Source organism: Hyperolius riggenbachi, chromosome 10, assembly GCF_040937935.1.
Source record: "Hyperolius riggenbachi isolate aHypRig1 chromosome 10, aHypRig1.pri, whole genome shotgun sequence".
In the NCBI taxonomy this organism is placed as follows: domain Eukaryota; kingdom Metazoa; phylum Chordata; class Amphibia; order Anura; family Hyperoliidae; genus Hyperolius; species Hyperolius riggenbachi.
Window position 1 is genome coordinate 207883557 of NC_090655.1, and position 13794 is coordinate 207897350.

Here is a 13794-nt window from a genome sequence, read left to right on the forward strand (position 1 = left end):
TGGGCAGTTGTTGGAGAGCTCTCTCCATCTGTGTGGGACCCATTGTGCTCTAGCTAGCTCCCTCCCTGCTAACATCTTTTCCAATATAACCCAGTCCTTTGTGTCCGAGCTAAATGCCCAATCTACTAGTCGACCCAATGCTATAGCTCTATAGTATAATTTGATGTCCGGGAGGCCCAAACCTCCCTTGCCTTTCTTCCTTGTCATGATCGAGTGAGATAGCCTGGGGGGTCTATTTCTCCATATAAATTTGATAAATAAGCTTCTCATTTTGGAGAAAAATGTCTTTTGCAAGGGTATTGGGATCATGGTCATCAAAAATAGGATCCTAGGTAGGACAGTCATTTTTAACCACTTTACCCCTGCGCGTACGTATTTCTCCGCCCCTTTTTCCATCCTTTAAAAACCAGGGACGGAGAAACACGTACTTTCCGCGTTCCCGACGCTGCCCGCGCTCCCGCTCGTAAACACGCCGCCCGCTGCTAGTAAACACGCCGCCGCCCGCTTGCCCAGAGATCAATGAACGGGAAAATCCATTCCCGTTCGTTGATCTAAGCTCCGCAATGATCAGCTGCTCTCCTATGGGCAGCGCGATCATTGTGAGAAAAAAACTCACGTGTCCAGCCTCCTTCTACTTCCTCCAAGCTTCCGGAAGGAAGCTTGGAGGTCGCATTAAAACACAAAGTTACTGTGGCCATCTTGTGGCCAAATAGTAAACTACACCCTACACATTTTTCACATACAAATAAATGACTTTTACACATAAAATTAACTCATTACCTCCCACACTCCCTATTTTTTTTTTTTTTTTTGTAATTAAAAAAAAATTAAAAAATTTACAATTAAAAAAAATACATAAATAGTTACCTTAGGGACTGAACTTTTTAAATATTTATGTCAAGAGGGTATAACACTGTTACTTTATAAACTATGGGCTTGTAATTAGGGATGGACGCAAAACTGAAAAAAATGCACCTTTATTTCCAAATAAAATATTGGCGCCAAACATTGTGATAGGGACATAATTTAAATGGTTTTATAACCGGGACAAAAGGGCAAATACGTTTCATGGGTTTTAATTACAGTAGCATGCATTATTTAAAAACTATAATGGCCGAAAACTGAAAAATAATTATTTTTTTCCCCACATTTTTCCTATTTTCCCATTAAAACACATTTAGAAAAAAATAATTCTTGGCATAATGTCCCACCTAAAGAAAGCCTAATTGGTGGCGGAAAAAACAAAATATAGTTCATTTCATTGCGATAAGTAATGATAAAGTTATAGATGAATGAATGGAAGGAGCGCTGAAAGGTGAAAATTGCTCTGGTGCTCAGGGGGTAAAACCCCTCAGTGGTGAAGTGGTTAATATACTGATTCGGCCGAACCAGGTAAAGCAGTCTCTGTCCCATCTCTTAAGGTCTAATCCAATTTTTTCAAGGAGTGGTTGAAAGTTTAGTATGTATAGGTCTTTTAGCTCTGCAGGAAGGTAAATCCCGAGGTATCTTAGGGCTTTATCTCTAAAGGGGAACGGGAAGTTATGGGTTATTGTATTAACCTCTTCTGTTGGGATATTTATCCTATAAATTCTGATTTTGTCTGATTGATTTTAAAGTTTGATATACTGTTAAATCTGTGGAGTTCATCTAGCAGACTAGGTAGGGTAGTATGTGGATAAGTCACATAAAATAGGATGTCGTCTGCGTATGCGGAGAGTTTATAACATTTATATCCTATTTCCACTCCTCTTATGTCTGTATTTGCTCTGATTGTACATAGTAGCGGTTCTAGAGAGAGAGCAAACAGTAGTGGGGATAAGGGACAACCCTGCCTGGTGCCATTCCTAATTTGGAAACTACTGGATAACACGCCATTAACTCTAACTTTTGCTGAGGGGGTGGAGTACAGTGTCATTATCCATTTTAGCATATTTGGGCCTATTCCTATATACTTGAGTGTTTCCTCTATCATGGTCCAGCCTACCCTATCAAATGCTTTTTCTGCGTCTGTAGACAATATCATTAAGGGTAGGCTGGCCTTTTGTGCCCAATGTACAATGTTAAGAGCTTTATTGGCGTTATCTCTTGCCTCTCTCCCCCAAACAAATCCCGTTTGGTCTATATGGATCACACTTGGCATTTTTTCTTTTAATCTGTTTGCTAATATTTTAGAAAAAAGCTTTATGTCCAAATTGATCAGCGAGATTGGCCTGTAGCTCTGGCACCAGGCAGGGTCTCTCCCCTCCTTAGGAAGTACTGCTATATGAGCTTCTAAACTTTGTGGTGGGAAGGAAGCACCTTCTGATATCTGATTCATGAATGACAGCAGTGGTGTAAGTAGAATATGGGAGAAGGTCTTGTAGTAGCATTTGGAAAGCCCATCCGGCCCGGGGCTTTTCCCATTTGGGGTATTCTTGAGTGCCTCAGCCAGCTCTTCAAAAGATATTGGGGCCTCTAATAGTTTGCCTTCCTCTTCAGAAAGAGATGGCATTCCTGAGTCATTGATATATCTTAGAACATTTTCCCTAAGGGAATGTTTTAGTGTGGCAGAATTTGTGTCTTCTAAGTTGTACAAGGACTTATAATACTCTCTAAAGATGGATGCAATTTTTTGTGAGTGATATTCTAGTTGTCCTTTTTTATTTTTTATTTGGTGTATAAAAGTTTGCTCTCTTTTCTTATTTATAGCTCGGGCCAGTTGCTTCCTACTTTTGTTGCCGTACTCATAAGAACGCGCTATCCATAGTCTTTGTTGTCTTTTGACTTCATCCTCTAACAAAGCAAGGAGGTGCTCCCTTCCCTTTTTAACTGCTTGTTCATGTTCTCTGCTGGGGGATTTCTTGTGTGTTTGCTCTAAGAGTTCTAAGGCTTCAAGTGCTTTTGTCATCTTGTATTCCCTTCCCCGTTTCTGCCTCGCCCCCATGGCTATCAACTCCCCCCTTATCACAGCTTTATGACACTCCCATACCATCCCAGGATTCACCTCTTCCGTTGTATTTTCCTTAAAATAATTTCTTAGGACTTTAGAAAGTTGCTTAACCTCTGCTTCATCCTCCAAGAGGGACTCGTTTAAGCGCCAATGCCATTGTTTAAAGCTAGTGTCAGGCAATTTCATCTCAAGCCACACCGCAGCATGATCAGAAATAGATCTATTTTCAATAGCAGCTTTTTCCACTAAGCCCAAATAATATTGGTCTATGTAGCATCTATCTATTCTGGTGTGTAGATTATGTATCGTCGAGTAATATGTATAATCTTTATCTAGAGGATGTAAGTACCTCCAGCAGTCCACTAAATGATTGCTTTTGAGAATTCTATTATATTCGTTTATGGCAGAGTAAGGTATAGACGAGTGTCCCGTGGAAGAATCTACAGCTGGATTACTTAGTATATTTTGGTCCCCTCCCATCAGGAGACAGCCCTCCTTAAAGTCCTGTAGTTTATTAAATACTTTTTTGAAGAAATGTACTTGTTTTTTGTTAGGGGCATAGATATTAGCCAGTGTATACTTGTATCCTGCACAGCTGCCTTTCACAAACACATATCTCCCATATGGGTCTATCATTGAGTCAGTTATGGAGATCGGACAATCCTTGCTAAGTGCAATAGCCACACCTCTCGCTCTTCTGATTGGGGAGGGTCCCAAGTTCCATCTATCAAAGTGGCTCTTGGGTAAGAATGGCGCATATCCTTCTTTAAAATAAGTCTCCTGTAGCATTACAATCTGAGGATGCAATCTCTTTAGTTCTACCCATAATTTACTCCTTTTTTGTGGGGAGCACAACCCTCTTACATTATAAGACACTACTCTAATAGAACTCATGGTTCAACTTTTTTTTTTTTTTTTTTTTTAAGAGTACCACAGCATAATCTTTTCGATCAGCGGAAATCAACAACAACATGGATCGTAAAACTTTAACACTTTTCAATGCACTAAATTTGAGCCAAAAGCTCCACCCACTCCCTATAGCCAGGGAGGCCCTATCGGGGGTACTGAACATCAAGGAGAAAGGACCTCCCACCCCCCTTCCCCCAAATGCGTTATGTACAATAGCCTTATATTCAACTAATTAATTGCCTGGTACAGGTGCTTTTAACTAAACTCAGTCACTTTTCATTCACACCTGTATGCATCGTATCTCTCTCAAGGGTGTGGCCAGAAAACAAACATACTGGTCCACTTCCCCCTGGGAGAAATCAAGGAACCACCATTTGAGCTAACGACTTATCGGGTCATCCTTCGCCCCATAATGGGGGGAGCTGTTCAAGTGTCCTCCGTATTAAGGTTTAGCTCCCGCCTCAGCTCCTGCTCTCGCTCCGGCGTTTGAGGTGCCGATGTATCCCCCCTTCGCTTTGCTGATTTAGAGCCTTGCCATTTCTCCCTCTGTGGTAAAGGCGGTAGCGCCGGTGGCGCCCTCCAATCAGGGAAGTCTGTCTTCGGGAGGTCTAGCCGGGATAGGAATTCTGGCAGATCATCTTTTGTGCGGAGTGTAGCTGACTTGCCTCCAACTTTCGCATTCAGGGCGAATGGGTGTCCCCATCTGTATGTGCCCTCAGCCTTCCTTATCTCTTCCAGCAGGGGCTTAACCGCGCGTCTTTGTTCTAAAGTGCGCCTGGACATGTCCGGGTAGAAGAGTAGCTTTGCCCCTTCAAAGTTAACATATTCTTTTCCCTTAAGTTTGTTAAAGATCATTTCCACATCTGTGTATCTTAACAAGCGACAGATAATGTCTCTGGGCTTTGCTGGATTTATATTTTTGGGCAGAAGGGCTCTGTGCACTCTCTCTATGTCTAGTACAGTCTGGGGCATTCTCTCTAGTACAGTATTGAACACCTCCGTCACAGTCAGTTTCAAGTCTTCAGCCCCCATTTCCTCTGGCAGGCCTCTTATTCGAATATTCTGCCTCCTAGACCTGTTTTTGTAGTCATCTAATTGAGTGCGTAGGGTGTCTAGGTCTTTATCGTGTTGTGAGACTTTTTTCTGTACTGCAGACATTACTGTTCGCGCTTCTTCCTCTTTCTCTTCTAAGGCCACCACCCTATGTCCTATGCCTGTTATGTCCTGATGTAGCCCATCTATTTCCCTTTGAAAGGTTCTCTCAAGTCTATTGGCGAAAGAGTCTAGGTCCTGTCTAGTGGGGAGACCCATAATGTACTCACGGAGGTCCGTATCTATACCTTGGGCCGGCAGCTGTTGCGGATTCTTCTTCTGTTTGGACCGGTTCTGTCCGCGTGGTGAGTCTCCTGTGGACGCAATCGAGTCTCGGGATCCTTCATCTCCCGTCGAGATGTCTGTGGGTGACTCTCCTTTAGATACCTCCGAGCCCGTTTGCTTGTCTTTAGCAGTTGAGGCTTCCTGTACGGGTGCGGCACCCTTTTCTTTTTTCTTTTCCGGCGCCATCTTGCTCAGTGTCCCTTCACCGTCCCGGTTCTTAGGGGCGAAAAAAGAGCCGATATCAGGCGTATTAAACTCTAGTTTGTCGTCTTTGTGGTTCCCTCTCGTCCTCCGCTGGCTAGTCATCAGATTTTTGCAGAATTTAAGACCTTCTTCACTGCGTTTTTTGTAGCTTTTGGGTTTAGGTAAGCGGGAGCTCTCAGAAGCGTGTCCTCACTCCTCCATGGCAAACCACGCCCCCCACACTGTCACAAGTAATTGAAAATACAAGGACTGCAAAAAAAATTTTGATTCAAAAATAGAAAATCTTTATTGAATAAAATCACCTATAATCATTAAACATAGTGATAAAGGGGGCAATATAGTTCTCTGGCCGCGGGAGATGTACCTGGCAGAGGTTCAACGACGACTCAATGATAAGGAGTGCTACGAATACGTAATATCTAATCCGTTTATTCGTTTGATGGAGGAGAGAATTGAACAGAAAATTGCAGTGGGGACATCTGGACAATATCCTCACTGAACGAGAGTACAGGGCATTGTGTGTGGACCAATATGTGGTACCAATATTGTATATGCAACCTAAAGTACATAAAAATGTTCAACAACCACCAGGTCGACCCATAATAGCTGCAATTAATGCACCAACTGAAAAGTCAGCACAATATGTCGACCAAAAACTCAAACTGATGGTGGTGAGACTACCCTCCTTTGTATTGGATACAATGCAACTATTAGAAAAATTAGATAAGGTTTCAGTTCCAGAGGGAGATTTACTCGTAGGCCTTGACGTAGAGTCGCTATTCACTTCTATTCCAAATAATGTGGGCCTAAGGGCAGTTGAAAAATATCTGTTTAAAGGACTTACGAGCCCAATTAGGTAAAAAAAGACAAATACCTTTAATCACTTTTAAATGCACGGAGGACGCCGTCCGCGCCCTCCGTGCAGTTCCGCCGTGTCCCCGCAGTGTGATAGCCCCCCGTGCCGCTCCCGACCCCAAGGACGGGGTCGGGCTCCCCTTCCTCTCCTAAGATGGCCGCCGGAGCTGGCCACGGCTGCGCAGTCCGCATACACGTTAGTGCGGCTACGCAGTTCTAGGGCCCTCCCCCCCCCCCCCCTGATCCACGCACAGTAGTGTGGATCGAGGGGGGAGGCCCTAGAGCTGCGCAGCCGCACTAACGTGTATGCGGACTACGCAGCCGCGGCCAGCTCCGGCGGCCATCTTAGGAAAGGAAGGGGAGCCCGACCCCGTCCGTGGGGTCGGGAGCGGCACGGGGGGCTATCACACTGCGGGGACCCGGCGGAACTGCACGGAGGGCGCGGACGGCGTCCTCCGTGCATTTAAAAGTGATTAAGGTACTTTTCTTTTTTTTACCTATTTGGGCTCATAAGTCCTTTAAGTACTACCCCTGTGAGGATGCCCACAATAATTTTGTAGGCCAACTGTTGAAATTTATCTTTGATAATAATTTCTTTTCTTTTGATGGAAGGTTCTATAGACAAAAGAGGGGTGTGGCCATGGGGGCGGCGTGCTCTCCAACTTATGCGTGTCTCCACCTGGGCGCATGGGAGGAGGAAATGGTCTATGTGGAGCCATGTTTCCGGGAGCACGCCCCCCTGTGGCTTCGCTGTGGATGATATATTCATGTTATGGACCGGCACTAGAGAGCAGTTGGAGCAATTCATCCAATTTTTGAATACTAATAATTACAATATTTTTCTAACATACAAAGTGCATGAACAAGAAATTGAATTTTTAGATGTTAAAATCATAAAGGAAGGCGACAAACTGAAAACCTCGACTTATAGAAAACCAACAGCAGGTAACCTTTTACTCCACTATAATAGTGCCCACCTTGATTCACAAAAGAGGGCAGTTCCTGAGACTGCGTAGGAACTGTAGTGATGTGGCAGAATTTAAAATGGAGGCCCACGATTTGAAGGAGAGACTTAGAGTACGAGGTTATCCTCACAAATTATTGAAATCCGCCCTGTATCGGTCATTAAGAATAGATCGAGATACACTACTGACCAAAAAAATCAAACATGACGAAAATCAAGTTCCCAGACTCATTACTACCTATGGGCCACATTGGGGTAGATTGAAAGATACTCTACATAGGTTCTGGCCCATTCTATTGAAGGATAAGAGACTTTCAAAGATAGTGGGACCTAGACCTGTATTAACTGCAAGAAGAAATAAAAACTTAGCTGACTTGCTGACATCTTCTGAGTTTAAAACCTTACCCTAGACAATTCTTTAAACCTAAAAATGGGATGCGCAAATGTAATGACTGCTCTATATGTCCTTTGGTAGAGGTTACCGACAAATTTACTAACTCAGCTAGAACAAAAACGTATGACATTAGATATCCTATGACATGTAAGACTAAAAACGTAGTATATCAGATGACATGCCCATGTGGGAAATTCTATATATAGTTACAGAGAATATTTCTGTGGCTCGGGATACCTCACGTACATTGTTGGAGGAACTAGGATGTACCACTTTGGTCGGCATATGGCTGGGTTTTTAATGGGTTAGGGAGTGGTGGTGGTCTCTTGCTCGACTATAGCAGTTGCCGAACTATGCAAATGGCATTTTTCATAAGATGTTATTCAATAAAGATTTTTTATTTTTGAATCAAATTTTTTTTTGCAGTCCTTGTATTTTCAATTACTTGTGGCAGTGTGCGGCTAAACACTGGTTTGGATGCTTTGTTTTTTGTTTTTTTCTTTGGTTAAGGATACCAGTGCCTGCACCTGACGCTTTCGGGATTGCGCGTTTGTAAATTTATGGTTATTGTTGTTAATATTTAGTGCCAAAAAACTGTGTAGGGAGCAGGGAAGCTGGCCAGCATCATTGTTTAAATCCTTTTTGGGGAAGATCTTTATAAAGAATAAAAGCCTTGTTGAAAATCCCCTATGAAGAGATGGACTAGTCCAAAACCTATCACTTCTGTCAGAGATCTACTACCTACTGTAAGTCACAGTGACATAGGAGAAAAGTAATTTATGGCTCATTTTACTCTGGAAAAAAATGTACTTCTTATTTGTCTGTTTGCACATATTTTACATTTTACAATTTTTTGCCACAGTGCCCCTTTAATGGAGAACTGTAACAAGAGGGTTATGGAGGCTGGAGGAGTGTCTGAATCACAGTAGACACAAGTATTCAGATAATCTTGTCAGATCTGACAATAATATCAGTAATTCCTGATCTGCTGCGTGCTTGTTCAGGATCCATACCTTAACAATAATACAATATTGTGTCCGGGCTCAGGATAATTACAATATCACCAATCTGTGGATCGCGTACTATGACAATGCTGCAAACACTGCGGAAAAAACGTATAAATATGTAGAACCCGCTCTCAGTCTATAATAATGACGAGGGGCTATATCACCCAGCAATCCTCAAAACACAGTTCAGTCCCTTGCACAAGGCAACTTCGCCGTCGGGTACACAGTCTTCTTCTCTTGTCACATATGACCATCACAGGGATATGTAAAAGAAGCAAGGAGAGATAACATAGCGTATTTCTGTCATCAATTTAAGCCTCCACCGTCACCCTGAAGTGATTCCACTGTGATAAGTGTAAGGTGACAGGCACAATATCCACTCTGTGCTGGGCCACTCCCCCTATGTGCCCGCACACACCCTGTAGGCCTCCTATGTCCGGAGGTAAGATTGAAAAAGTATTGAGGGATCTCCGCAATCTTCTATGGCACTAGGACTCAAAGGAGACTTTCATAGTGTAAAACCATCTTAGTTTAACAAAACAGATTAAAACCGCACTTACAATTCCTTCATCACAAACAAGCATGAACAGATTTGTGGGTGCTAGCTCCCGGGTAGCCGTTCACACCCATCCAACTTCAGATCACAACGTCCGCTGAGCTTGTCCGGTCATCTACTCCGCGTACTTCACTGCCGGTCACGTGGGTTGTTAGCTCCGCCCTACGCGGTTCGTCATAACCTATGACTCATCAGGGGCTGTACAACCCACGTAACACCGGCGAATCAAAAAAAAAGGGGGGCTGTTCCACATTTAAACCACTGTACTCCATGCAACTAGCCCTCAGTGCCGGTTAACACCGTCACTATATGGATCGTACCCCACTACCTGCGCATCATAGTATGTGATACCATCCCAACTATCCGCACGGCGGGGCAGTTAAATAGTTTTAAGAAAAAACGGCCTAATCCTCACCCAGATAGGTATAGAATGGATTCCCAGCATATACAATTACTATACAAGGGGTAATTAAAAAGGTAGAAAAGAATAAAAATAAAAATTGTGTCAAAGGAAACATCCATATCCCCTCTCAGTTAAGGTTCCCTTTAAAGGAGTCATCAGCCCCCCCCCCCCTTCTCCCGCTACTTACCCGGGGCTTCCTCCAGCCCCTTGCAGTTGACATGTCCCATGCCGCAGCTTCGCACTCAGCCGCCCGGGGTCCCTGCCGGTGCCGATGCCGGCCTGCGCAGTACACTGCAGACGACGTGGGCTTGAATGACAGTGGCACTCATGCAGATGCAGTAGAGACGACCCCGAGGTCGACCTCTGCACCGTTGGGGACCCCGGGCTGGCAGCTGAGAGTGGAGCTGCGGCATGGGACATGTCAGCTGCAAGTAGCTGAAGGAAGCCCTGGGTAAGTAGAGCGGGGGAGTGTTTTATTTTTTGACCGATGACTCCTTTAAAGGATACCCGAACTGACATGTGACATGAGATAGACATGTGTATGTACAGTGCCTAGCACACAAATAACTATGCTGTGTTCCTTTTTTTCTTTCTCTGCCTGAAAGAGTGAAATATCAGGTATGTAAGTGGCTGACTCAGTCCTGACTCAGACAGGAAGTGACTACAGTGTGACCCTCACTGATAAGAAATTCCCCTTTGTACCTCTTTCTTGCACTCAGAAGCCATTTTCAGGTAGAGGATCAGCAGGACAGTCAGGCAATGTGCATTGTTTAAAAGCAAATAAATATAGCAGCCTCCATCCCCTTCTCAGGTCAGTTGTCCATCATATATTTCAGTGTGTCATAGGGTTGCCTCTATTGTCATGGTAGAATTGCTCATACTTTACCGATGTACCCATCCCTATTACTACACATTTTACATTCTTGCCAGATGGACGGTACATCTGCAGTAACACTGGTGAGCATCCTGGTGACTCCCCAAATAGTGACAGTGATAGTGAGACAACAGAAGAGGATGGAACATCCAGTGATGGTGAGACAGCAGAAGAGGACGAAACCTCCAGTTCTTCACATGTAAACTCCACAACCCCAGCGACCTCATTTTCATGTCCTGAGTGTGGGAAACGCTTTCCCTCAAAAAGCTTTCTCTACAGACATCAAGCATGGCACTTCCGTGATGATCAGCCATTTTCTTGTTCAATATGTGGGAAAAGTTTTACGCTGGAATCTGAATTTGTCATTCATGGGAGGAAGCACACAGAGGAAAAGCCATTTTCATGTTCTGAGTGTGGGAAATGTTTTGCCCACAGGAGCGTTCTTAATCTACATCAGAAAATTCACACGGGCGAGAAGCCATTTTCATGTTCTGAATGTGGGAAATGTTTCGCCAGCCAGGGAGTTCTTAATCAACATCAGAAAATTCACACTGGGGAGAGGCCATATTCATGTTCTGAATGTGGGAAATGCTTTTTACTGAAAAGCACTCGAAATTTCCATCAGCAGATTCACACAGGGATAAAGCCATATATCTGCTCTGAATGCGGAAAGGGTTTTATCAGGAAAGGTTACCTTGTCAAGCATGAAAAAGTTCATAACAAGAAGAAGTAATGTTAATGGTAGCAAATTTTTTAGTCACTGAGGCCATTTTACCGCACATCAGCAAAAGCCATGGTTTGAATGGGATGAAGCAAAGACACGTTCCTCGGCTTCAACAAGGGAAAACACATGTCCAGAAATGATGCAGAGCAAGGCATAAATTCTTTAATTGTTTAACCTGTTTTAAAAGAGAAATACAATGTTCATATTTGTGGCAAATAGAAGCACCCAGATTCAGCTGTTACTATTATTATCTTGTTCATAAACGACTACATTAACATTTGTGGTTTTGAGGTTTTTATGATTTGGATGAGTTAGAGAGTTCCAGAGGGTGGAAACAGCTGTACAAGAATCTTGCACCCCCCCCCCCCCCAGATTTGGACCCCGATGAGTACATTGGGGCATATTCACCAAATAGAGGTAAAATTGCAGTGCGTATGAAGAGCATGTCAATATCGCCATTACTTAAACGACTTGCATATCACATATTACCCTAGCAACACATACATTACTCAGATAACTCGGGCTGCGCTAATATACAACTGGAATAAGTAATGTTGCCTGCACAGGCCAATTTTACCGCTGTTTAGTGAATATGTCCTGTTGTGATATAGTTTACCCTGAGACATTGTGAAGAAGCGTGTCGGTATGGCCCTGAGACATTGTGAAGAAGCGTGTCGGTATGGCATTTGTGCCCCAAACTGTTCCCAAGCAATCAGTGCACAACCATTAAGGGCATTAGTTATTGTGTGTGTGTGCGTATCTTATTGGGGGTCTAGGGAATGAGTAGGGACTGGTTTGAGGGTGCTGTGGAGTGAGAGAAAATAAACGCAGTTGATGGGGAGAAACAGTAAGCACAGTTCACATGGGCATCCCATTCCATATTGGTCAAATGTTTTTAAAGAAAACCTGAACTGAAAATTAAAAGTGAAAATCAACATACACAGGTCATACGTACCTCCCATGTAGTCTACTCCTCAATCTCTTTCTTCTCTCCTGCGTCCTGTTTGTCCACTGTGATCAATGGAATTCTCCGTCCTCCATTTTGAAAATGGCTGTTACCCCATAACAGCTTCCTGGTCAGCACACAGTTAAACTGTAACATTGCCCACTTGAGCCATAGGGAAGCATAGACATTACTTGGCACATCAGTTGTCCTCTCAGCTATAACTGACAGCAACTGATATATTTCAGTTCTGACAACATGTTGTCAGAACTGGAAGGGATCATTGTCAGAAGAAAATGGTGAGCTTCTGAGAGGAACTGATGGCAAGATAACTATGTAATGTTCAATTGAAGTTACCTCATGTGTTTATTTGAAATAATTTTACTCAGTACAGGTTCTCTTTAAGCATTTTACAGCTCTAGGCAGCAATCTGTTTTTCACAGTCAGGCAAAAATGGCGCTGGAATTGTGAGCGTACCAGATGCTGCCATGGGCTGTATTGGGAATTGCAGCTATAGCGGCACTCAGGCAGAAATTTGGCTACCATCAAGACAGAGCCCAAATTACGCCTTACGCCACAGTCCACGGCAGCCTGGAGGGGGAATAGCCACAAACACCCCCGAGGAACTTTTTTGACTTCACCCTCTGTTTTTTGGCTTTACCCTGTGCCCGAATTTTCCAGTGCCTTGATTACATTTACACGTTTTTCACCCCTGCAGGGGACACAGAGGTGCACGGTAGATGAACCTGGACCATGGTTGCATCGAACAGTAAAAATAGGGATTGAAATGCAGCATTTGCACAAATGAAGGCCAGCCGTAAACTATGTGCAAGTGTCCGTGTGAACTGGCCCTGTAGCTATTGAGGGTGCAAGGGGATGGGTGGCCAGAGAGGAGCTTATTGATGGTCTAAAAGGGAGAGATTGATGCTATTGAGGGAGCTGGGGGTAGATGGGGAGAGAGGGACAGGGCAGTCTCTAGGCTTAATGGCTTTCAGGGCAAAGTCGGAAAAGCTCTCCCCCCTTCCCACAGACTTGGGCACACTATTGTAATGCCGCAGTCAGATGTGCCCGCCCCCCCCCCCCCCCCCGGTGTTAGGCAGCTCTCCAGTAGTTTGTAGCCAGAGCTAGACCCCACCCCCCATACATGTAGCCAGATGTGTTCCCCCAGTATTAGGTTTCCCCCCCCCCCCCCCCAGTATAAGTAGCTAGAGAACCAACTAATTTAAGTAGCCAAAGAGCTCCTCAGTATCCACTAAGCCACTGTGCTGCCCATGCTTTTAAATGCGTGCCTTGAATGTGGGTAAACAGTAAACCTATATGATAAATCACACAAACAGGTGATGGGGAGGGGGCATGTATTTAGAGATAAACCTAGGAAAAAAAAAAAAGTAAGGATGGGCTGTCACTTCAATATATTGTCACTCTAACAGAACATAAATGGAAAAAGATAAAATGGTACACATGTGCACAAGCCAAAATATTATGTGCGCCGAATGTACAAACACCTGCAATGGCCTGCCGTCTAAATGCTATACCTCAGGTAAAAACACAAGTATACAGCCAGGGGCGTAACTAGAAATCACTGGGCCCCCTGCAAAAATGTGGGTTTCCCCCTGGAGGCCCGCTCAGGCCATTTTGGGGGGCAGGAGGGTTCG

General features: G+C 44.0%; 1 protein-coding gene across 1 annotated transcript in view; it reads left to right on the top strand.

Annotated features, from left to right (window-relative positions):
* The window catches only part of LOC137534294 (gastrula zinc finger protein XlCGF7.1-like), a 28239-nt gene extending 16768 nt beyond the window's left edge, over window positions 1–11471 (top strand). Inside the window, exon 3 of the mRNA XM_068255723.1 lies at window positions 10529–11471. Within this exon, the coding sequence (XP_068111824.1) occupies window positions 10529–11205 (677 nt within the window). The 3' untranslated portion in view covers window positions 11206–11471. The remainder of the gene's footprint in view (window positions 1–10528) is intronic.
* Window positions 11472–13794: the final 2323 nt, after the last annotated feature.